The 26538-nt window shown below is 36.2% G+C and overlaps 1 protein-coding gene across 1 annotated transcript in view; it reads right to left on the minus strand.

The window, feature by feature from the left end:
• Positions 1–25073, minus strand: part of SNX13 (sorting nexin 13) — a 30413-nt gene extending 5340 nt beyond the window's left edge. The window contains exons 1-17 of the mRNA XM_009073186.1: positions 24935–25073; positions 24677–24778; positions 23931–24019; positions 23437–23520; positions 21016–21154; positions 20416–20504; positions 19672–19771; positions 17972–18165; positions 16417–16521; positions 14816–14948; positions 13519–13556; positions 9415–9484; positions 6650–6789; positions 4125–4232; positions 3340–3450; positions 1899–2060; positions 611–682 (exon numbers count right to left, since the gene is read on the minus strand). Of these exons, the coding sequence (XP_009071434.1) occupies positions 611–682; positions 1899–2060; positions 3340–3450; positions 4125–4232; positions 6650–6789; positions 9415–9484; positions 13519–13556; positions 14816–14948; positions 16417–16521; positions 17972–18165; positions 19672–19771; positions 20416–20504; positions 21016–21154; positions 23437–23520; positions 23931–24019; positions 24677–24778; positions 24935–25073 (1875 nt within the window). The remainder of the gene's footprint in view (positions 1–610; positions 683–1898; positions 2061–3339; positions 3451–4124; positions 4233–6649; positions 6790–9414; positions 9485–13518; positions 13557–14815; positions 14949–16416; positions 16522–17971; positions 18166–19671; positions 19772–20415; positions 20505–21015; positions 21155–23436; positions 23521–23930; positions 24020–24676; positions 24779–24934) is intronic.
• Positions 25074–26538: the final 1465 nt, after the last annotated feature.

Consider the following 26538-nt stretch of genomic DNA (forward strand, 5'->3'; position numbering starts at 1 on the left):
TTTCAAGATAAAAGGGGTTATTTTCCCCGACTGTTCGCACATATATGATCAATCTTTCAATCAAAACAATAGCAAAATACCATAGCTTAAACTTCACTTTCAAGTTTCTAAAATTACTACTTTATACATTTTAGGTATCCACATATTAAATTTATTTTTTAGGAACACATTCTGAAGGTTACTTCCACGACAAAAAAGCAAACACTTCTTTTCATCCATTAAACAAATGTTTCTTAAAAGGTCACATCAGAAATCAGATCCATAAAATGCCAACTGGAATGATGCTAACAGTCTGGTACCACACTATCTTTGAAAAGACAGAAATTGGAGGGAGGAGGGGAAAAAATCCCTAAAAAAACAACCCCCAACAACAAAGCACAGGAGCAGTAGCATGTACAATCTCAGCTATTCTACTGTGCAAACCACTGCAGTATTAACAAAGATACTTATTTTAGAAGGAAATATGTAAGCTGCTTTTTAAAATGTTAAAAACTGTTTTAAGTGCCTGGTATAATGTCAGAAAACAACAGAAGTGTAGTGTAACAAAATAGGTAACTCATTCATTTGGTTTTAGAGGAGTCAGCTTTGAAAAGACAAATATCAGACTCACATTGTCATCAATTGGTGCTGCAACGCGGCAATGGTCAGGATCTGAATAGGTTTTCTGGATTAGAGGTGGCACCTACAATAAGAAAGGTTATGATTAGAAGGAAAAAATACTTTAGAGTATGACTAAATCAGACAAATTTTCATAAGCAATCTGGTTATGAAAATAAAATACCAACTTCTGGTCAAACATTGATTGCATACCACTGCAGATAAATGTACAGTAGTTCTTTCACCTTCCAAAGCCAAAAATCAGGCCTGTACGTATTCTCCTATAGATATCAAATTTATCAACATCTTTAAGACAATCTACATGTAAATTTCTCAAGTGTCTAATGCTTCAACAGAAAACTACCTAAAAACTCTTATGAGACTAAAATTTCTTCTGGTATTTCCTCTTCATCTTAAGTCCTACTTAGTCATGGACTTCCCAGTGAGTATAACTGCAAACACAAGGAAGTTACCAGCAGCGAGAAAGTCCAGAGACAGTCACTTTAACCAAAAAGTAATTAAAAAGACAAAACCAAAACAAAACACCAGCCACTACCACCCTCCCACCCCCCTCCCCCAATTTATTATTCCTTTTGATGATTTAAGGGTTAACTCACTCATCTCGGTTGCTATTGCACATCTGCCACATATAACTGTTTTCGCAACACAAAATGAACAATCCCTGACCACAGATCTTACAGCTACACACAGAAAGAGGAAGACAAGAGAAACGAAGGCCAGATGAACATGTCACTAAGATTACTACTTTCATAGGACTTCTAGATGGCATGGCACACCATTCCCTACCTCTGAAGTACTATATTTTAGGAATGTAGGAGATGAGGAAAGACGGCAGGAAAGACAGAAAGAAAATGTAGTTAAAACCAGAATTCAGCAAGGAATAAGCGGAAAAGAGGCTATCTCCTTATTCTAAGTTTTAAACTATATGGGTTTTCTTCCCTAATGAAAGAAGCAGATGCAGCCAATTAGCTTCACAAGATTGGCTGGATAAAAACTAAGAAAATCAGTCTTTCTCATGTTCTTCTCAAGCGGCTGTATCGAGATAAGTGAAGGATCCCTGTAACAGTCTGTAGGTGCCACCGCATTACTTAATAGCAAAGAGAACTCCATATTTATAGTACAATGACTGCTGAACATTATCCAAAGGGTGCAGGTATAAACCCAACTGGTTTTCTGCCTAATGACCTGACTCTCCTTTATAGTATATAACATAAGCTGAAGTGAGTCAGTAGCTAATCTATTAATTTACTAGTATGTATTAACTACCAATATTTTCTTACCTTGAAAAATGATTGCTTTATGTCTTGTCCCAATCTCTCTGACATTTTACCCATGTTGTCTGACATTTTAGTCATTCCCTCTGCCAGGCTGTCAGGGATAGACTTGACTGCATTTGATACGTTTCTCATAGAGTTACGCAGTGGGTTTACAAATGTGTCCATCTGAAGGGGAAGATGTTTAACCAGAATTGCATAATCTATGAGGACACCAGTATATTAATACACTATGACAAGTACCACACTGTTCCAGAGAACAATAAGAGTACAAATCTAATTACTTAACTTCATTACAGAACGCAGAAAAAAGTTTTAGCTTCGCTTCCATGTATATTTCTCATTCCTTATAGTCCTACTGTAGCTATTTACATCTTTCAACAGATGATTTCCTGAGTCATTTTCATTTCCCATCCTTCAGCTTTTCTTAGCTTGAATTTATTTTCTTCTTCTTCTCCATTCAATATCATTTCTCCCTTCTAAGCTTTCTACTTCCAGATGCTTCACTTCTGCTTTCAACTCTTCATCTTTGAGACACCCCTCTTTTAAACAGCACTGGAGTAATATGCTTTAGTATATTATACATGGCAAGTATAATTTAAAACACAAAATAGTCCCATAGAAACTGTAATAATTTTTCTTTCAGTATATACTCTAAATTCAGCCCAAAGGCACAAATACTAGTGCAGTGTCCTTAAAAAAGTTAACCTTATAAAGAATCTCATAAGCTGAATATCACATTACATAAACCTTGATAAATATTTAACTGTTTCACTGTTAAATGTTTAAGAAATATAGGTAGAACAACAACTTGAAGTGACAACAGAGTTGCAGAGGCATTCTATGTCAAAATCAGTACAAGTTTAGAAATGGCTGCATTTGCAAAGCAGATGGCCACACAAACTGGTCAACTGAACAAAGATTCACTTGTCTGAAGAGAGTTCTGGTGGCTTAACAAAAAGTATGAACAGCTCAGAGCTCTGAATTTGGCCAATGACTCTGGATGGTAACAACACCTAAATACCCAACAGGTGCTTTTGAAGGGAAATGCATATCATCTTTTGTGCTGAAGAGTGTAAAGCATGATAACAGCAGCAAATACAGACTAAAGAACTGAAAAAAGGTATCAGAAACAATGAGACTACAATAAAATAAATCACGGATGTCTGACAGAAAGCAACTTGCAACGAACAGACTTTTACAGTAGTCTTGGAGCAATACACCGTGTCCAATTTGAAAATTTTATCTGCTTGTCATACAAATAAATTTACCTATTATAAAAATAGTAAGATTTTGGTTCCATAGATCCTCAGATAATTCGCCACTCAAAAAGTACTAAAGCAAGCTGTTTTGAAAGTGCTATATTGCTGTTTAATCTGAGTTCAAAATACAATCATTGCAAAAATGAATGCTCTAAAGTTCTCCTGACAGTGCAAAACATTCTTACCTTCCGTGCAAAATCCCCCTTCCCTTTGCTGTAGGCTTTATTCTCCAGGAAGTCATGCACATAATGGGCTAAAGCTGGAGAAGCTTTCATCATTTCAGGATTTAACAAAAGCTGAGTAAAATAATTTTAAAGTTGTTAAAATAAATAATGAACAAGGCATAAGCAAAGATTCCACATCTTGCAATGTATTTTTTCATTCATACCTAAATTTTATTCCACCATTAACTACTCTCAAGTTGGAAACAATGGGTTCCTTGGTAATTCCCATAACCAGTACATTAATTATAGCATCTCACAGAAAAATATCTACCTTTACAACCACACAAAGAGTTATTTCACAATGTTTTACTCATCTTTCATTATTTAATGTTAACATGACCATTCAGTTGGTCAACATTTTTGTGCAAATGATGAGAAAGTCCCTATGAAGTAAGACAACTGAATTCCTTTGTTTGGGCTGATAGAAGCCTTATTTGACTGGAGAGGCTGTGTGGTTTGCTACACCACCAGAGTGGGTACCACAGCAATCCTTATGCAACAGCACAACAGAAAGTGACCACGAATATATGTTAACAGAAGAAAGTCAATGGCATAAAGCTCAAAACCAACACAGCTGGAACCTCACCAGCTTGAAGGACTTGTGACAGAACTGCCTCAAAATAAACCAAAACAGCAAAGAAAAGGCAAACTTACTGGATAATATCAAGTTCTTATGGTATATTATTTAGGATTATATACCACCTAATTCCAACCAAGCACAGAGCCAAAAAAATATAACAGCTTACCTGCAAATATGCATTTAAATCTTTTTTTCTCTTTTCCAAAAATTCTCTGTCCATGTTGTTAAATGTTTTTTTGCCAGGAAGTTTCAGTATATTTGCTAGGTTTTCAAACTAGAAAAAATGAGAAGATTTTTTGTTCTGTTTTCAAGAGCTTCAAATCACCATATAAGGACATTATATTCACCTATTCTTATCTACCATAAAACACCTGATGAAAAAATTTATCGATCACACCTAGAACTCAGATTTCTTGGAGGAGCCAAAATGAAAGATACGCTGTCAAGAAAAAATGCATGAAAATCCTCAGGAGACTATCAAGGGCAAAATGTAATTCCTGAATTAACATGATACTTTTGAAATACAGACTAATATAGTGTGCAAAAGGCTTAGGCTCAAGATTAAGCATTATTATCTGGCCAGAAGTTAGTCATGTTATGAGACTACATTAAGAGAACTTGCAACTCTTTCTAAAACCTCTTCCCTTTCCTACCCTGATCAAGTCTACTAAAGAAACGATTAAGTTTTTATCCCTGGAGCAGATGGCAGCATCCAGGTTACACACAGATTATCATACCATGCTCAATATGCCAATACCTGTGCCTTTTCTCCAGGTAATGACAGTGATTGGCACTGGTTGACATGTATTCATTCCACTGTTCCACTTATACAGAAAATAATGGCAGTTCCAGGGAAGCAGCAGAGAAAGAAGAGGCCTTAACACTCAAGAAGGCTGAACATACTTGTTACAATGCACAAAACCAAAAAAAGTCACGAGAACAAACCTCAAACAATCAGGACTATCCCCATATAGAATTCAGGACTTCCTTTAAACAATAAATAATATTCTTTAGATAGTAAAGAGAAAACATATACTATTAGTATCTAGGATTTAAAAAACAACTTGGAAACAGATTGCATCCTTTTCTATCTAGAAAAGACCACAAAATTACAGATTTAGTGAGATTGATTGCATTCAGTCTCTGCAAGGTCTCTTTTTGCATCATTGAACTTTGGAAGGCCACAAAGCTCATATACAATTCATGGTCTGTAAGAATTAACAAAGAATAACTCTTTCCAACTTTACAAATCCTATTCCCTTACAAGTAGGTCGTGTGGGATAATAATTGAACAGAAGATGATCTAGCTTTTATTTGGATACTTGTACCTAAGCCGATGCAATGTAAGCAATGAAGAGTCTCCATTTTAACACAGATATCTACTTCAAATGATATTATGTTACTGACTAAAGAAACTAGTGTGGATCAATTCAATACTGTAAGGAAAAAAGCTGATAGATACAGAGTGAACTTCATTTCAGATCAAGTATTTTTAATCAAAACCAAACAATAATCCCTGCCCTTCCTATTAATTTTAAAACAAAGATTCAAACACTTACCCTGAACATGTCAATAAAAATGTCTCAGATAAGTACACAAGACAACAGGTATGTCTATTTTATTGTCAAAAAAACCAAAACTTGGGAGTTTCTGAGATGCTACAGTGCAGGACAGGAATTTGTATAGTTTTTGCAATCTTAGTGTTCTAAGATAACGCTTCCATTCTTTGCAAGTTCAAAGAAATCAGACTCAGCATCAAGAAATTTCTGAGTTTCTGTATTTTGAACATTTTTGATTTTACCATTTTTTTTTTCTAGTCATTTACTGTTGGGCTAGTTTTAAATGACTGCCCCATATCAGCAGAACATTAACTTGCTATTAGACCTAAGAACTCATCTGCTTCAATAGATCAAGGATTCTCCAAAACAGAAAAATAATTTAAAAAAAATCAATTTGAAGGAGTCCAAAAATTGTTCAAATTAACTGACATCAGACTAAGATAATCAGAAATTCAAAGGAAAGTCAGACTTTATTTTATGATTAACCTAAATATTCAACACATTTGCCTTTTTAATATAGCCTTTTCCACTTTTACCACTGTTGTGGCTTTACAGTGCTAACCTACCTGCAGAAAATCTGTTCTCTATGCCTCTCAAATAGCAATAGAGGAATATAAACCGACACTTCTGATAGTTCAAAGGTTATGCAGTCAAATCTGACTTGTCCAAAGGCTTGGTTTAAAAGCACTTCACCTTTCTCTTAGAAGCACTTTTTTGACACCTTTCATGTCGGCAGGTTCTGCTTTGTACCAACCGGTGAATTACAACTGTATTTCTTCCTTCATTTTTGGAGGGTTAAGTGTCTGAGAATACAGGTGACAGAGCTAAAACACAGATAGTCTAGCAATTTAGTGAAGTTCTACCAGCTGTCTCTTTTGAGACCCCACCAATTCTTAACGTTTCACTTAAAACCCAAATACCTATTTCCCAAGGACGGTTTTTATTTCTTAATCTCTGTCACAAATACACAAATACATCACTGCTCGAGACCAACAGTTCTTCCCTACAAGCATTTTAAAGTAAAATTAAGCAGGAAGGGGAACTTTCAATTCCATTTCTTTCAATAGAGTAATTATGTAGTTCTCGAACTATATAAATGTGTACCTATAAAGATTTTTATGAGATGAATTACCTGTTCAGTGATCCTCATGTGGAAGTCATGGAAGTCACTGTAGCGTCGGTATGTCTTCCATGTCTCTTCACTGTTTGGATTTCGCCGATGGACTGTGATGGCATACAGTGCATATGTCTTGCCATGGTCATTACACACTCCTGCCACAGCATATGGGTCAGAGTCAGCATAGACTAGTAGTTTAAAAACAAAAATAAAAAAGGAACAAACAGAAAGAAGGAAGACGAAAGGACACAAACGTGAAGTGAAGAAATGTCTGGAATGACAGACTTGAAAGACAAAAATGGACATGCAAGCAGAAGAGTAAGCTATCCCTTTATCAAAAACACTGTATGAGTGATACCCTTCTAAAACTTAGTATCTAAACTTAAATAGAGATAAAGCAACTTTAAAGTTCAACAAGTTTCACTGACATGCAAAACAAGCAAAACCAGAAAAGGTTTCAACTTTTAAGAACAGTGAACAGATCTTTCTAAAATAATTTTAATTTAAAGACCTAAGATGGGGGTGAAAGACAATTGTGAAACCAGAAGAAATTCCAGTCTACAAAACAGTCTAATCATATTGCAAAAGTCTGCCCACCAAAAAAAAAAAATCTATAAATACAAGATAGTGATGGGAAGCTGCAAGCATTTAATTTTGTTATTAGCATTAGTAGTTACTACCTCAGCAGTTTCTTATTAACTCTTAAGATACAAAATACCCCTACACTATTTAAGTCTATATACACACGTGTGTGTACATAGAATGTATTCTCTGTGTGTACACACACATTTTATGGAGAAGTCAATTTATAAATTAAAAGAACACAGCTATCTGAAATAGACACAAACATTTTTTTTGATCTCCATTACATATTTAAGCCCTCTTGGATATTCCTCCATCACAGAATTTTCCCAGCATAGTTTGTTTCAAAACCTTTCATTTAATCTAGAGAATAACCCAGAACCAATATTGTTTGCACTGCACACAGCTTAATTTGTCAATATCTTTTATCTCTAAGTACTGAACCAATATCTAGCATCTACAATTTTCCAGCAGCTAGATGAAAATTAAGGTCTGTGAATTTTCCAATGCATCCACATTCCATAAAAGACATTTTTCCTGACAAATCATTCATACTATCCTCTGTGGTGTTTCCAATCTTGACTTCAGACTCTGAAGTACAATGCTTATGTCCAAGCAGCCAGGGAGCGCCAACAGGATAGTGGCAACTGCTGACAGTGCAAGAATTACACACTAGAGAGGTTCACGGTGGGCACAGAGCATCTTGTCTTTGCTGTCTACCCTCTAGAAGAATGGTGAATGCTGAACTTCATGAGGAAAGAGCAAGCAGTCAGGATGGTGCCAAAAGATAGCCCAGAGAATGGAGCAAGCCCCTATATCCTCTAAATTCACACTGACCACTTTGCCATGCAGACACCAGATCACATCTCGGGGCACTATTAAGCTGCAGCTTTAGGACTACCACTTCAGGACAGGACTGGCAGAAAAGCAAAGTTGTCCTGGTGCCCCTTATGTCATAGCCTCTTAATCAGCATTTATTTTGCAACACGAGGCAATGTGAATCGTCAAAGACACAGAGATGATGGTCTGTTTCTATACACCCTACGAGCACAGCAAAGGAGAGCAATCAGCAGAGGAACAGAGCCTCTGCTCACAGATGCAAGATGCACCGACTGCCCAAGCAGGGACTTGTATTTCTCAAACATGAGGTGAAGAGAAAGATTATACTCAGCTTAATACTCTCTAAAATAAAAACCTATACACATCCCCCATTTCAGCTGGACTATTATAGATTCAGAGTCACCCTGATAGTTATCAACACATTCTGTCATCAAGATCATAAATTTTAAACTTTGTTTCTAAACTCACCTTTTATTCTTAGATCAGAACAACAAAACTTCTATGCTTAATTCAGAAAAAAGTATCATGTGCCATTTTAATAAAAAAAGCAAAATTGTGATTCTTAACTTTCAAATTATTTTCCCCTTCTCTGAGGACTGACTGCCATGACACTTGGATTGCACAATGCTCTCACACTGGGTTGGAATAACAGAGTTTAATCAAAATGTCAAGTAGGTGAATTCTTTCTCACAGCTCATGCATCTGTTCTATAAATGCATAGCTTTAAAAGCCTACTGCATAAGAAAATCTACCAAACACGTATCTGAAGATCAATTCACAGTTTCACTGTCCAATGTAATCTCATCTAACTAGAGTATTTGCAGATATGAACATTTTTTGTTATTTACTCTCATGTAATAAATAAAAATTGATTACTAGGCAATTTTTAAAAAAAGATAACCAAAAATGCCACCACTATAAAGACTGAAGACACCATAAAAATTAAGCTAAGTCAATAAAGAAGCACAAAAATAGGGGGAAAATATTATTGTAAGAGAAGTAAATAATCAAGAACTAGAATTGTGTGACTAGAGAGATGGCTTTCAGAATTTCTTTAAATAATTGCTATAATAAATGCTACGTAAAGTATAATGAATGATTCCCCAGAGACAGAAAAAAAATAAAATATAAACAACCAAAACTAAATCACTTTTTAAGTACAGACATACAGTCTGAGACCTACAGCACAAATTCTGTAGAGATTTCCATTACAAGGACTTCATGGGAAATATGAATTCAAATGTTTTATGAGATTAAAAAAAATGAGAGGACTCAGATTTCAAGGGCCTGTAATATCAAAAAAATCAAAATAAATGGTTTAAAAACAAGGAAGCAAACAATATAATAGATTCACTTACCAGTATCTGAGATGTACGCATGGAGCTGAACTGTCTCATCAGGAGGGACATTTGAAAGGTCATCTAAGGACTGCAGGGTAGGGGAGAGAGGGGAGTAGGAAAAAATGGGCCAGAGAGAATAAGATCAGATATACATCTCATTTGAGAGATGCATTTTGATTCATCTACTTAATTTTCAAACTTCCAGTTCACTACACTAATAGAACAGCTTAATGCACTGCAAGAATGCAAATAAGTATTATCTGGTTATTAAAGCCTTCCTTTTACAGAGTGTAGGGCCCTTCATTTTCCTTGCCATTTTCACACAATTTTGTGATCACTAACATATTTGTCACTTTCGTTTGAGACCCCAACTCTAAGAGAAGCTACAATAATCTTTTACTGACCATTAGAGAAAAAAAAAACAACAAAAAAACTCCCAAAAAACTGGGGAGATAGAGATCACTTGGGTTTATCTTATACCATTATGTTTTCTTTCAACTGACTTAAAGCACTAGACAAAAGTTACAGCGCAGTAGAACTGAAGAGTTTCTCTTTTCTCACGAATGCTTTCTGTGGGAGAAAATGAAGAGGTACACCCTGAGTTGGCTAATGGCCTGTCTCCATATTCATTATTACTGCAATCAGACAAAGCCTAAAGGGTCTTTTAAAACAGTTTTGCTATTATTTAAAATTAACACATCTGACTGCTAGGATTTAACATACTTAAACCCTTGAAGATTGTTGGGTGAAAAAGTTGCATATGCAACTGAAAGAAATAGAGGATGGACCACTACATATGTGATCCTGATCTTAAATTACCAAGTAAAAAAAAAGCGTTGGAGGTACTTAAGTAGAATTCCCAAAATTCTAAATTCTAAAATTCTTCAGAGAAACACTTTCAGAATTAATATTGTTATCTGCTATCTTTTAGAGTTTAAGCAAGCCAGTTTAATAGCGAGTTGCCACAAAAAGTTAGGTTGGACTTGAAAATATTAATTATTTAAAGACTGTTCTTGCCCCTTCTTCATCTGAAGCTTTATCATCTCCATGATATCCCAATATAATATTCCTCTCCTTCCTACCTCAGCTCTCTAGATGGAACTGCTCTTCTCTGCCTCAGCCACCTCAATCAGTCTCTGCCTAAACATCCACCATGGAAGATGAGAGAAATAACATTTCTCTGATAAAGTCTAGATACTGAACAAAAGGCAGCATTGAAAAGGTCTGAACGCACTAACTATGCTTTAACATGCATTGCAGGAAAGAGTCTCCTAAGTATCTTATGATACAGCTTGCACACTTACAGTACTGAAGTCCCAGACTAAGAAAAGGTAGAAGAAAGTAGAGCCCATTTGGGAAATCTGTTTTGCCACTGCACGGTATAGTGCTAAAAGTTTATGCCTGTTGAATGGCAGAACAGATGAATTCATGCAAAAATATTTTGACAGCAGACATCATCTTTACCTCAAGAATTCCCAAATCTATAAGTTCCTGGATGCTGGAGAGTATTCTGGTAAAGTATCACCATAAATCATCTGTTTCTTTAATCTTTACACTTGCTCTCGGTCATTATTGGACACAGGGCTAGACTTTCGCCAACCTAAGTCCATTCTTGACCAAGTCACCCTAGAACAGCAATAACCCTGTAGGATGTGCTGCTCTATACTGCACTGTCCATATCTAGAAGCAGAATATTAAACTAGCCAACAGCAGGCATTGGTGGAAGCTTGGATAAGTGCTTGATATTCTGAAAGCTCGAGGATTTGATTATTGGTAAGATGGAAGGGATGTTTCGAAAGAAGACATGTAACAGTCAACTGCTCAAATTTTTTATTTGCTACGAAATACTGACATTAAGGTACTGTTATATTCTTTTTTAAGGCATCATTATTTCTTTTTTTCCTGCTTCCTTTCATTGCCACTCTGACAGCTCAATTTTCTTCTTGATAACTGAATGAGGTTCAAACTGACTCATACTAATAACTGCCAAAAGTTCAACCCAGCCATTTCTGCTGCCCATTCAAGGTCTTGGATAGGTAACACCTGTGTAACTCCTGCTCACTCAATGGAAAAGCAGCATGTAAAGCTCCTATTATGGATCCATTCAGATGAAATCTGCAGGAGTCTGTTAATATTTACAATGGTTTTATACCCCCCAAAAGTGCCCTAGTCATTTAATATGGCAGACTAATGTGTCAAATTAAAGGGGAGAAATTAAGATATTTTTGTAAAATAACTTTTCCTCAAAATAATTTTGAGCCTCTCTTCCAAATTCTTCCAGTGAAAGTATAAAATGTAGACAATGTATTTCATAATAGAAACTTCAGGAAACACTCAAGTGCTGTGGCACAGCACTATACAACAACAATTAATACAAGTAAATTAAAAGGTTGAAACTTGAACAGATAACACAACAGACAGACATTTAATATGACCTAATATCTTTACCATTAGGTATATACACAGGAACATGAGTTAATTAAAAAACCAAAAATATCACATCACAACCCAATCTTCTTTAATACATTGTCATTAGCTACAAGTACAGAAATTCCCTGACCTTTGAAGTAACCTTTCCAAAGTCTATTTTTCTTCACATAACAGACTAACACAAGGGAGCTAAACTATGTGTATAGAAATTTACTCTTGACATGGAATTCAGCCAGAAAAAACTAATCTACCAGTATTCAAACACCTGTAAAAGCACTGAACACCCTGAACAATATGGACTACAGAACAGCAAAAGCAGTTCTTCATAAATAGAAATTTATTGTGTATTTTTGCTAGAACGCTCTTCACTCTTTATAAAACAAAATAAATGTAGTACTCTATATATACCCTGTTAACAACAAAAACAAAAATCAAGACTTTGACTTGTCCCATACAAATACCTATTTGTATTGCAATAGTGCTTGATAAAGGCTTTAAGACTTTGCACCTTAGCTTGGGAAGTCACATGAAACTAAGCAGCAGATAACAACTTAGCCAGATGAGCCACCACAATGCCAAATACCTGTCATAAGATATGACTTTGATATGTCAGAGCATTATTAGGAAGAGTACTTAAGAGATATCTGAAAGACCTTTTTAAGAGATTAGTCGATTAAATTACTCTCTTAAGAAGTGTTTCCATTTTAAACAAACCCACAAAAAACCCAAAAACCCCACATGGAAACATGTTTACATTTATGTTAAACATATTCCTTTACAAAAACCACTATTTCTCTGCATGCAACCATGATCTAATCAATGCAGTGGGACTCCTAAGGAGCCACAGCATCCTCCAAGCATGACTCCGAAGGACCTATGAATAACATAAGCCAGGAAATTGCATGCAGACTGTAAACCTTTACATAAACCTTTATAAAACTAGAAGATTTGGAAACATACTCTTATATGCCAAATTGAACCTTGCATACCTTGTGGCTCAGCTATGCACAGTCTGAAGAAACCAGTAAGAGAGAGGAGAGAATATACATCAATATGTTTATGGTTTTTTCTTTTTAAATAACTGTATTTGATTTTTGGGTTTGGTACATTCATATTCTGGCAAACTGATGTAGTCAAGAATTGCTAAAAATAAATTGCTAATAAATAAATTGCTAATAAATAAAAAAAATGAACTTGAAATTGGACAGATTAGAATACAAAGATTCATGTTCCGAATAAACTCCACATACTTGTATGTTTCCAAATCAAGTCCTAACACAAAAGAATAATGAACCTATAAAAATCTAATTAAATGCCTCATTTTGCAGTCTAGTTGAATTTAATCCTTCGAGATTTCTGTATCAAAGGATTTGTTTTCACCTATTATTACCTAATTCCAAATTTATAGCTATTTAAGAAAATCAAACAAGGATAAGAAAGTATGGTTTGCATATATTAACTGTTTCTGTGAGAAACAATACAAAATTTCATTAAACATAGGGTCAAGTACAAAAAGAGCAGTGTTATCTTACAGATTAACTAATAACTTGTGCATTTTAATTTGATTTCAGAACTTGTTCATAAATTAAACTGTGGTGAAGCAAAACCTCTAATGTACGTAAGTTAAACCAATTTGTAACACTTTCTCCATTGTTGGGGGTGGTGGGAATGAATAAAAATCCAAGCACTTACCAGATTTATGCTACCAGTAGGAGACCCATTAAAAGATTCTGGGAAAAGTGAGGAAGAGGAAAGGAAAAAACAGGTTAGAAGACTTTTCTCTCATGTAGAGCCACACATTAAAAAAAATGGACAAAACAATACAGAAAATAAAGAACAACTGTGGCATTGGGAAAATGATGCACGCAACATGCAAGTGCTTCAAATAGTCCAGATAACCTTTTTTAAAGTTTATATCCCCACATGAAATCATTTCATTGAGGAATGACTTTAATAGTTAAAGAATTCCCATTGGATTTGTACTTCAGTTAACAATGACTATTTGATTTAAAAAGTCACATCTCCAATATACTTTCATTTTCTATTTCCAGATGAAGAGCTGTGCTGGTTTGAGCTGGAGTAGAGTTACCTTTCTTCATAGAGGCTAGTATGAGGCTATGTTTGGGTTTTGTGCTGAATACAGAGTTGATAATGCAGAGATGTTTTTGCTGTTGCTGAGCAGAGCTTACACAGAGCCAAGGCCTTTGCTGTTTTCCATACTGCCATGCTGGCAAGGAAGTTGGGGATGCATGGGAGATTGGGAGGAGACACAGCTGGGACAGGTGACCCAAACTGACCAAAGGGATATTCCATACCATATGACATCATGCTCAGTATATAAGGTGGGAGGAAGAAGGAGGAAGGGGGGACATCTGGAGTGATGGCGTCTGTCTTCCCAAGGAACCGTTACGCGTGATGGGCCCTGCTCTCCTGGAGATGGCTAAACACCTCCTGTCTTCGGGAAGCAGTGAATTAATTCCTTGTTTTGCTTTGCTTGTGTGTGCAGCTTTTGCTTTCTCTATTAAACTGTCTTTATCTCAACCCATGAGTTTTTGTAGCTTTTATCCTTCTAATTCGCTCCCCCATCCCGTTGGTGGGGGAGTGAGTGAGAGGCTGTGTGGTTCTTGGCTGCTGCTGGGGTTAAACCACAACAAGAGCACAGTTATGTATTAAGACAACTCAACATACTGAAGAGCTTTAAATATTTTTGGATTTAAAAAAACTAAAGAGTTCATATTTATTTTAATGACATCTGTTACCAAGGCCTGACAAAAATTTATATGAGATTAATAAAGGTACTACAGGAAAAAAAAACCTATTTGAGTCACAAAACAATTCATACACAAAAGAACAAGGATGAAATGTTAATTTAAGTATCAGAGACACCACAGGAACTATTTTATTTCTTTAAAACAGTGTGAAAATTTTTCTTATTTTAAAGCAGAGAAAAGAACAGCTCTGGGAAATACCCCTTACAGATAGAGCTCACCTACTTCACCATCATCTGATCCTCTGAAACTGGGATCCTTCAGCATATCCAGCTCAGCTAACATACGCACATATAACACATTCTGTTTGAACGAAGGGTAGAACCTTTCATCTCGCAGCATCAACTCGTACACCTTATTGAAACAAAAACACCAACTTCAGAAACACTTCTTACATTTTTTAATTAATCAGACTAGTTTTCATAAATTCTACTTAAACAAAATGTATCTGTTCACATGTGTCTCTGACATACTGTTAATGGAAAGGTTATGAGAACTAATTGTGCCAGAAGTACAACAGTCTCAGAAAATACCTAACCAGCAAGACATGAAGATCTAGGAAGGGAAGTAGCAACACAGCTGTAAATGCTTCCATTGTCTCCTCTTTACCCTTTCAATTGCATTATAAACATATTTGGTCTCTACCCATTTCATAACAGGTTCTGAGTCCTTCTTTGTTGATAAACTATAAATGTAGACCTGCAAACATTTAAGGGGATCAGGTGAGAACAGGGAAAGGAAGGAAGGGAAGACACTGTATGCTACTTTCCTGGCAATTTCCAGTTCAGACAATACAGTATAACCCTACCTCACAGAAATTTAACTATACCAGCTCTAAAAATTTATCAACGTAGCCTATACAGTATATATACAAGTACACACATTTATCTATACATAGCAGGAATTAATTCATAATGTTTGGATAGTCCTGTCAGCTCTAGAATACTTTAATGACTTTTTTTTCCATGCAACACCATTCGAGTGCTATCATCTGGTAAGAATGGAAAAAAAACCCATGCCAATCTGAGGAAGTCCATTTCTTTTGTAATGCATGAGAAATTTATGCTCTTCAGCAGAAATCGCACGCAAGGCCCTTGTAACCTACTTGGAGCAACAACACATTTCACAAGGTGCATTCATTAGTCTGAAATGTGGGCCTCAGGTGCAACAGTGTGATTCTAAGTTCTACAGCACATATCACTAATTTTTAGCATCAATGAGAAAATTAAGTTGATGACCTAAAATAAAAACCTCTCTGACTTGGTATATAAGTTACTGCCAGAACATTAATCATTCACTTTTCCTTTTTAACTATATATACTGGATTTGAGTGATAAAGTTTACATACAAAGGGAGTAAAACTACTGTTTTTTCTTCAGTACTTGCTGCATCTGAGTGCTACATTGTGCAGGTTTGCAGAAACAGAGCAGTCAAATTAACTTCTGGAAAAAGATATAGAACTTATTATGGGACCATTACATCCACCTTTGAAAATGAGACCTAAAACTGAACCAAAACTGTACCACTTATTCTTGAATTGTTGTGTAAACACAAATAATAATACTGTAATTCTAAATTGTCCTTCATAATTAATTGCATACAGGGCACCTACTCTGTCTATTGCTTTGAAAATCATGGGCATGCATATGGCTAAGCAGAAGTTGACAATTTAGAGCGTGACATTTTTATAGAATAGCAAAATGGTAACACAGGTTTTAGGTTTAGATATTTCAGTTCCTTCTTTTGCAATGTCTGTAATGATGATGTTTAATACTCTATAGCATTAACAGTTCTTATGAAATATGGCATGAACAGAATATACCTTTCTCTGAATGTCATCAAAGATTTCAGGTGTTGGATCCTCATGGTTCAGTGTTTCTGCAAGTTTTGCTACTAAGTTGTCATCAATATTAACTCTCGGAGATGCCTGTCATAGAGATCTAAATCAACTTTTGCAGCATAAAAGTAACAAAGTTCTATTGTAACAAACAAAATCCAATGAACTGCTGCAATGCTCTAAATAAATTCTTCTTGATGAATATAACTGTCTAGAGCACACAACAGGAGTCAGACCCTCTCCTCCCCCCAAATTAGGTTCAGAATCTGTATTAAAACTTTCATGATTAAACACTAAAAATTGCCTCAAAATCTATTTATGCCTATTATTTTGAAACAGAAACTAAACCAGATTTACTCAGACTTAAAAACAGATTTTATTTATGTATGAATAGAAAGACTGAGATTCATAAATCAAGAACAAGCCAGTAAGAAAGTAAATGGATGAAGTCCTGAAACATTCTGAGGAAAAGAATACAATTTGTCAATTCTGCCAGTATGTGGAGAGGTTACTGAATCATTGCAGCTTTTTATGCAGACTCTACTACAGCTACCAACATACTAGCTCTATCAGCCATGAGACTGCCAGTCATTTCTTGGTATGACATACTCCAAACCACTGGCCATTGAGTATTCTTTTAGATGGGCTCGAGTTTGTACACTTTCCCCTTTTCCATAACTGAGACAGCACTGAACCAGACCCAGCACAGCTCACTTGACAGAAGAGCTGAGAGGCTGAGTTTATCAGCACGATGACAGACTTTTGAGGTGATAAAACAAAGTAAAAGAAATTACGTGGAAGAGAACATTACTAGATATTTGGGGGATTATTTCTTGAAAGAGGCTTTTGAGTGAGAGGTGATTTTTATACACAAATTCAGAACAAAGATGCTTTGTTAACACAGGTTGACTAGTGGTTTCTTTCATAGAAGAATCCATTACTGCCTATTGAAAGATACCCAATGGCGATATTTGAGCAATTTACACAGACAATTGCAGGAGATGCACAGGGAGTTATTTCATTTGAAAACACAATCTTAATCCAAGTTTGGACAAATACAGGGCTGCATTTTCTTAAAAACCATTTCTTAAGGTGGCAGGCAAGGGTGGAGGGCAGAGCAAAAGGAAGGGAAAGGACAGCATACACAAAAGGACAGTATTTTTTATTCTGTCTTCACAATGTCTCTGGTTTGTCTATTCTAGAAAAATCAGCTTCTGAGGAACACCTTCAGTGCACCTGACAGGATAGTCAATGTCAATACGAGCCTTTTTACATGCAGGGGGTTAAAACTAAAAAAAAAAAAAAAAAAACCAAAAAAAACCCCTAAAGAAAGAAGAAAGGAAGAAATTTTCTTACTGCTTGATATAAGGAGAGAGAGAGAAGAAACACAAGTAATAGCTTAAATGTCAATGTGTAAACAACTTGTACTACAAAACAACCATTTCGTATTAACTTAGCCATAACTATCAAAGAAGTCTCTGTACGGAGAACAAATGCCAAACAACAGCATTTGTTATAACAAAAAATAAGTTATTCCTACCTTTTCTGATAAATATTGCTCATAGACGCCAAATGCAGCTGCTCTTAATAGACCCTTGGTCTGATTAGTCTGATGCTTTCCATCTTTCTGCCGGCTTTGAAGTACCTCCAGCTGTTGCTGCGCTGTAACCCTGTATCCTTCCACTGTCATCCAGAAAAACAGATGTGCTTGGCCACCAGTCTGCTGCATGTAATCTACAGAAAACAGCCACCACACAATCGTAGTTACTGTTGTGCATCTTAGAATAAGAATTCTGTGTGAAGTTAACTACATACGGAATTCCAGGATCTGGTTATGCATCTGGAATATCTGTCATACAGAGTCAATAAAAAAATGCTGCATACATACTGGTGATAATCAGTAAACAAAACTGAGAGCAAAGACTAGGAACTGAGGACTGACCCTTCAAATGCACATGTAAAAAGTGAATCCATCATTACTGTGTGGATTATAACAGGCCTGTACAGCGTGACACAAATGAAGAGCAAGTTCAAACTGGAATTCTAACAAATCACGTACATAGAGTCATTTAGATTGGAAAAGATGTTCAAGACCATCAACTGTTAACCTACCACTGACAAGTCCATCACTAAACCATGACCCCAAGCACACCATCTACACGTCTTCTAAATACCTCCAGGGATGGCAACTCTACCACATCCCTGGGCAGACAGTTCCAGTGCTAGACAACCTTCTGGTAAAGAAATTTTACCCAATATCCAATCTAAACGTTCCTTGCTGCAGCTTGAGGCCATTTCCTCTTGTCCTGTCACTAGCTGCCTGGGAGAAGAGACTGACCCCCACCTGGCTACAACCTCCTTTCAGGCAGTTGTAGTGAGTGATAAGGTCTTCCCTGAGCCTCCTTTTTCTCCAGACTAAACAACCCCAGCTCCCTCAGCCACTCCTCATAGGACTTGTGCTAAAGACCCTTCACCAGCTCTGCTGCCATTCTCTGGACACACTCCAGCACCTGAATGTCTTTCTTGCAGCAAGGAGTGCAAAACAACACAGCCTCACCAGTGCCAAGTTCAGGGGGACAATCACTGCCATGCTCCGGCTGGCCATGCTATTTCTGATACAAGCCAGGATGCCACTGGCCTTTCTTGACCACCTGGGCACACTGCTGGTTCATATTCAGCCACTGTTGACCAGCACTCTCAGGTCTTTTTCAGCCTGGCAGCTTTTCAGCCACTCTCTCCCAAGCCTGTTGTGCTGCCTGGGGTTGATGGTACCTAACTGCAGGACCTATCAAACCTCATACAGTTGGCCTCAGCCCATCAATCCAGCCTGTCCAGACCCCTCTGCAGAGCCTTCCTACCCTCCAGCAGACCAACACTCCTGTCCAACCTGGTATTGCTGCAAACTGACTGAGGGTGCTCATTTCATGATCACTTTGCCCAACAGCCTTCAACTACCACATCACCTACAAGTTCTATGTTCCCAAACAAGAGGTTCAGTCGTGTGCCTTTCCAGGTTGGCTGCCTCGCCAACTGTGTCAGGAAGTTATCTTCCACACATTCCAGGAACTTCCGGGACTGTTTCCTCTCTGCTGCATTGTATTTCCGTCTACTGCATTAAAACAACTATCACCAATAATGAAGCAGATGGATATTCTTAGCAATGACATTTAGCAATTCCAAGAATACAATCTGTGAGTCAGAATATTCTTTACAGAACAGATCAGATAAATTAATACTTACCCATAAAAAATTGTAGTGCAACATTGTCTACCAGAATATGGTCCAGAGGGACTGTGCAAAGTTTTCCAAAGTTTGCTGCCAGTTTCACAGTATCTATTTCCTGTAAGACACAGTTCAGTGTGTTCACTGTCTTAATGTTTAATTAGCTTTTAAAACTTCTACTTACAACAAAAGCAGATGTGATAAAAAAATTACAGATAATAAAGCAGCCTTTCACTGATTAGCTATTTTTACAATCACTAATAAGTGAAGATCTAGGTTATAGGTCATGTTCTCGTAACTATCTGCCTTCAACACAGGCACCAGTTATTCTGCTTCCATAAGAAGCTGGCTTTTAATACTGCTGTTCATGTAACACTGAACAGGTCAAATTAACCCCAAATCCTTCACCTACAGCAACAATAGCAGAAATTAATTAAGAAGAACTAATTTCAGCATCTGATGGGCTGCAGGTCACCCCAACTTAAATGCATCTCTGTCCAACTGTCTTCTGCCAATCTGACATTTCTTGCTATTACAGTAATGCTTGCAGGTCCAGCTGCAGAATGCTTAATCATTTTAATGGACAATATACACAATTATCTTGAAGCCACATCTTGGTCCAATTAATAGAGTCAAGAAGCTAAGTAAAGCCAAACATACCGATTTGGCGGGCCTCAAATTATAAAAGAAGCAAACAGAACAACTAGCCAGACATTTGCAACTTCACTGTTTTGGAACTAAATGAAATAGTAAAACACTCACTTTTCCTGACTGCAACCTCTGAATTCTTGAATCACATACTTTAATAACATATAATAAACTGTTTATTTGATTTTTTATAGTGTTGATATCTGAAAGCAAAAACAAAGAGGATTAAGCAATGCAGATGAGCAAACTCTTGTTTTCAAATGTACTTTCATACAAAAAATGACCTACCACATACGAAACATACCACCTCTGAAAAGAAGGTGAGTTTTTTCCAGTTTCAATAAATTACTGGTGGAAGTGAACAAGAAGCAATACTTTTTGTCTTTCCTTTTTCGGATTAATAGTTACCTGACGACCCACTAAATTCAGCAATGCTTTAGGTATTACTGAAACTCAGACCCACCAGTCAGGGAAGCATCAATTCAATGGAGGTGTACTTACCCAACACCAATTAGTCCACATTTAAAACAAACACCAACAAAACACTTCTGAAAATTTAAGTTCTAACACTTTGCAAGTCATTTACGTATTTTTTAAATAAAATATTTTATACTATGCTGCACTGGAGTTTTTATTTTCTAAATTTTTTACATATTCTTCAGACATTGTCCTGGTAAATGCATTTCATATATTGCAAAACAGTTCAGCACTAACCATCTCCCGCTGTATCTAGAGATCGAAGATACTGCAGTTCTTCACTTGCTTTATCTTTCACTGCTTCCAACTCTCCTATATTATCACTTAATTTAATAATATTCATAAAGGCCTCATAGTTACAGTTGGAATCACGAATCTGAAACACAAAGTTTTACAGTATGAGTAATGTCGAACAGCTAAAAGCATGGCATGATTTTTCACTGAGTGAAATACTTTGATATCTACACCATCCTTTTCTGTTTTCAGGACGTACAACACAGACACATGGGAAGTCTGTCAACCTCAACGAAGGTTTTTCCCAAATCCAGTCAACTTTCTTCTGCTATTACCCATCTCCTTAATTAAGTAGGTGGAAACTGGTGAGACCACTGAAAAGGTTCAGCTTTACCAAGCTCCCCTGCAACTGCACATGCTCCTGAAGTAATGGCTTCTTATATTACAGAATTACAAAAAGAATTAGAACATTCTACAACCTAATCATAATCTGTTGGAAGGGACAGGGGGATGAGAAAATAACTGAGTTAATATCCTCTCTGGAACCCTAATTCAGATACCCTTGCAAATACTATTAAGCTATTTCAATACATACTGTTTTAGCAGTATTGGCATAGGGTGAACCTGCTCTAGGGACTCAAAGGAATTTGTGCAAGTGAAGGAAGCCTGCTGTGCTGCCAGGATCAGTGGAAACTGTGTTGTGAATGCAGCACAGAGATCAGGGGAAGGTTGGCAGCTTTACAGCATGTGCACACAGGTGCTGAGGATTGATTTCTAATGTTGTCTTTACCATCTGAAGCCAAAAAAAGTCACTTCACCCACATCTTTTATAAATGCTCACTTTGATATGGAAATGTAATACTTGGTCTGTACCACAGAACTGCATTGACATGAGCTGCACGAAGCAGAGACTATGAAGTCTGAATACCATTGAACAAAGTTAATGGAAAAATCTCCCTAGAAATCTGCTTTTAAAAGTAATAGTACAAGTAACACTTCAAACATTTTGTACAAATGTGAATTTCACAGTGAAGTTGGAATTAACTTCCAATTCTATATTGAAGTTTTGTGTTTTATTGCAAGAGAATTAGTATCCAACTGTGGTATGCCTGGAAACCTGGAATTAAAGCTTCTCATTTTCAGAATCTGATTTTTTTCATTCAAGTCTGATTTTGTGTCAAAGGTTCCAAAAGGAGTCAGGATATATTTCAGTCATCTCTACTTCTGACCTTTCTGCAACAATCTTAATTTCATAAGACTTGTACTAAATTTTTGAAAGCATTTATGATTCCTTATCTTTCCACCAGCACATTTACTTCCTCATCTCAGAAAGCAATTATGAAAATTAATATTTAGGACATCACCATTATCACAGAAAGCTTTATAAAAAAACCTCAGAATTCTATCTCTGGATGCAGCCGGGGGCAGTGCTCAGTAAATAAAGAACGAGGCCAAGTTACAAATAAAGAACATGCGTAGGAGGAAAGGGGAATCAAAAATTGGAAAGTCTGGTCCATATGAGCAGTGTTTTTTCTTACTAACACCAGATTCCTGCAGAAAAGCAGCATGCAAACTTTGACATGGAATGGAGGAGGCTACAGTGAAGGAAACACTGCACATGTACACTTGAATTCATTCCATACATAAGAACTTTGAAATGCAAGGGTGTTTTCAGCATAGTACTTGAATGTACACTCTAAGACTAAAATATACAAATAAAAATAGCGAGAACTTGAGAAAGGGAAAAAAAATTAAACTTTATTATGAACTATAAGGAATAATAAACTATAATCTTAAGTTTCACGTTGCTTTGCAAAAAATCAGTAACCTTAATTAAAGCATGAATATGCTATTTATATTAACTTTACTATATATTACTACTTTCAAAAGTCTGAGGACTTTTTTGCAAGAGCATTAGAGAGTTATCAAAGTAAAGACTTTCTTTCCAGCTAAATGATTAAGGGTTACTGTAAATTGCACTAAAACAATCATCCTGAAATTCCTTAGCAGAATATAAAAGATAAATGTTACTATTTTCCACTCTTGAGACCTCTTAAACTTTAAAGGACACACTGTAAACATGGTCAAGGGAAAACACTTCCACGGTTACTGCCATACTTCCTGAACAGCCAAGTAAAACAGTCAGAGGAGTCAACTTTATACTCTGCCATACATTTGTCCTCAGTGAGACAACTTTTGCAAAACAATCACAACAAAGAGTGCAGGTAATACAGATAAAGTGTGAGTGCAAGTGTGCATGTGTTAAATTTAGTACAGCAGCCATATGTCCACTATCTCTGCCAATATACCCATTGGTAACTTTTGCACCAGACATCTATCTGTCATGGTTACAGGCAACACAAGTAAACCTCTGTATGAAAATATTTTGAAAATATCACTCATTTTTAACATTTCAAATCTTACCATCCATATGACATACTGATTAATATAATCAGGATCACTGAGCTGGTTTATTAATGGAAGAAGAATTCCTCGGGAGAGGATTTCCTGAAAAACAAAATATAATAAATAATTTTCTTCATAAAGTTAATATAACTGCAAGTGTAAAAATCACTGTGTAGAGGCTAAATAAAAAAAACATTTGACTGCAGAAAATATTTAATAGGCACTAGCACATTCTCTTCCAATTAACATTACAAAATGTTAGTACCTTAAGAAAAGCAACATCCCTTTGATTAGGCTTTTCTAATGTTGCCAGACATAAAAGAACCTTTAAAAATACTTCACACAGATTGTTTTCTGCTATTAAAAACTTGCCAAGACTGTAATGCATTTAGAATACCCTAATATTAAATTAGATCAATTTTACAAAATAATGTAAGAACAGCAGTTTAGTTCTAGAAGTTTTTATGATATTAGAGCAAAGAATTGGGATGGCTCTTAGAGTCTGTACTTACCCTGACAAAGTATCGCATGATCTTGTTCTGGAAGTCTCCAGGAGGTAGCAATATATACAGTAAAACCTCACACAGATCCCTTAGGAATCCTAGGGCAGGAGAACAAAAAACCCTCAGCATAATTTTATATTATTTCACATCTTACCTGATATCATAAAATTCAACAGATATAGCCTTAAAATTAAATTCAAATATACAGTCTTACAGTCCAAGCCTTACAGTAGCACCTTTCAGACTGAATGTATCAGCATTGATGTTAACCTGAGACAGATTTAGAGCCTCAAAACCAATACAACAAAATCAAAATTCCAAGATTAAAAAAAACCCCAACTCTACTGTATCTTCCTTATTAACATATACAGGGTTTTTTCCTCCTCCTTCAACACTTTGCCCAAAAAGACAGACTGTTTTGGGCTTTTTAATGCAGATTACAGAGTAGTGATAAGGAAGGCACATCTAACAAAAAGTAGTAAGAATCTGCAAAACCACCCTCTTCCTCCCAGAAAACACATTCCTATCTTAAAATTCTTCCAATGAAAGGAGGAATACTTATATATGTGCATACTTCATTGTAGTTATAGCACTGAAATGTAGAAATTAGAGGAAACATACATGCATAGTAGAAAATCACCCCTCGAAAGTCACATGCTACGATTTCAGTGTAATTCATGTTGTGTACACAATTGTTAGCATTTTACTTTAATCTCCTATACTAAAATATTAATTCAGAAGTAACATTGAAAGACCTTCTTCATCTTTGGGAGAAGTGCAGACTAGATCACGACAGACTTCTTTTTCCATTTCAACTTCAACCTCAAAGAATGTATCTACAAGTTCCTCAGCTTGATCTACACAAAAGAAAATAAAAGGAAAAATACTTTTGTAAAGATGAGAAACTTAAGAGCAAACCTGAATTACCAAATAAAGCTAACTGTATCTCACACGTGTAAGATAACCCCCCTACTCAGACCCAAATAAATAAATAAATAAATAAATAATCATACCTTTCATCTGATCTCCTTTCTCTGCTATTCTTTGCTGAGCTTTTCTGAAAACTCGAAGATGAGTGCCAAAGTCATCAACAAGTCGTGTAGTGAAATAAGGCTGCCAGTCTGTTTCCTTTGACCTATTAGTAAAGGACATTCGTGAAAATGAATTGTTTTATGCTGAACACAAAGAACAATAATAAATTTCTATTTCTCTTGCCTCTCTGCCAAGAATCACACTGATAGTAAACATGGAAAAACAAAGAAATGAGCCTCCTAATTGCCCATCCACTGAAAACTAACCAAATATTGCAAAATTCCACTTTTGCACCACATTAATTTTTACGTGTGAACTAGTTTAAAGTCAACATTACTATCTGGAATAGTGTTGTCAAATATCTATGAGAAATCCTTATATAAACAGTTTACAACCTAAAACTAAAACACCCTCCAGGTCTTTTTCAGCTGTCCTTTCTATTGTTTTGAAAGGCACCTAAACAAAATAATTTTCTTCTTAATTTGCAGAATATCCTTAAGTAAGAAAATATATTTCACTTGAAGCTAAAAGCAACTTAATGTTATCCACAACTGATTCTACAGTTTACATGAGGTACTAAGCGTGCACCTCCAACAGTGCACATAGGTTTATATCAGAAAATAGTCATTGTTAGATTTGCATAAAGCTATTTCCTTAGCAGTATAAAGAAGGTACAGAGATAGTCTTATGGTGTCTCTGCCTTACTAGCCAAATTAAAAACGCAGTTTTGCGTTATAGTTTTAACAAAGCTCGATGTTAATATTGGCTCTTACCCTGCACTAAGTATTCTATTACCTGAACTCTCTTACACACCTTATTTTGTTATAACAGAATCCTTCTACAACATTTCCTTTTTTGTCTTTGCTCCCTCACCTGCTCTTTCTTCCCTTGTGGGGAGAGAAAGGGATAAGGAACTCTGGAAGAAAAGGGAGCTTTCTGTAAAACCTCGATGTGGAAATAAGAAGCAGAGCTGTCTCCAAGAGCAGTCGATCAAACCGTGCATTAATAGTTGAGATCCACCATCCGCACAGTGACAGAACAGCACACAACCGCTAGGTGGCAGCCTTACACCAGGCGCCAAAACGTGCAGCACTCATGGAACAAAAAATTCCCACTGCATTCATTCTCCCCAAAAGCTCACAGGGTGTATTAAATTAGAGGCGATGGTACTAATCTAAACCGCTACAGCTGTATCTAACTACAGTCATTAAAAATACACTACATCATTTTTCTCTGCATAAGAGCTGCTGCAGCTTTGTGAAACTGATTTGCTTCGTACAGCCGAACAAAACTGCACAGGAGTGGTGCCTATTTTTGAAGAGCTATAGTACTGTAGAAGAAAATCCCAATTTACTATAACTTGACCTGCTTTGACACAAACTCAGTGCTTGATACTGTGCAATGAAGTAACTTTACCAAACAGACAAAACCACTGAGCTGGGTGGCCAGGTCTGTTCCATATAACTATAGGTTTGGTTGCAGATAGCAGTTTACTGAGCAGTTTTCACTATTTCCAACACTGCTTCTGAGTATTTTCATTATTTCACAAACAATAATATTACAATAATATTATAATAATATTATA

The sequence above is a fragment of the Acanthisitta chloris genome, unplaced genomic scaffold, assembly GCF_000695815.1.
Source record: "Acanthisitta chloris isolate BGI_N310 unplaced genomic scaffold, ASM69581v1 scaffold21854, whole genome shotgun sequence".
In the NCBI taxonomy this organism is placed as follows: Eukaryota; Metazoa; Chordata; class Aves; order Passeriformes; family Acanthisittidae; genus Acanthisitta; species Acanthisitta chloris.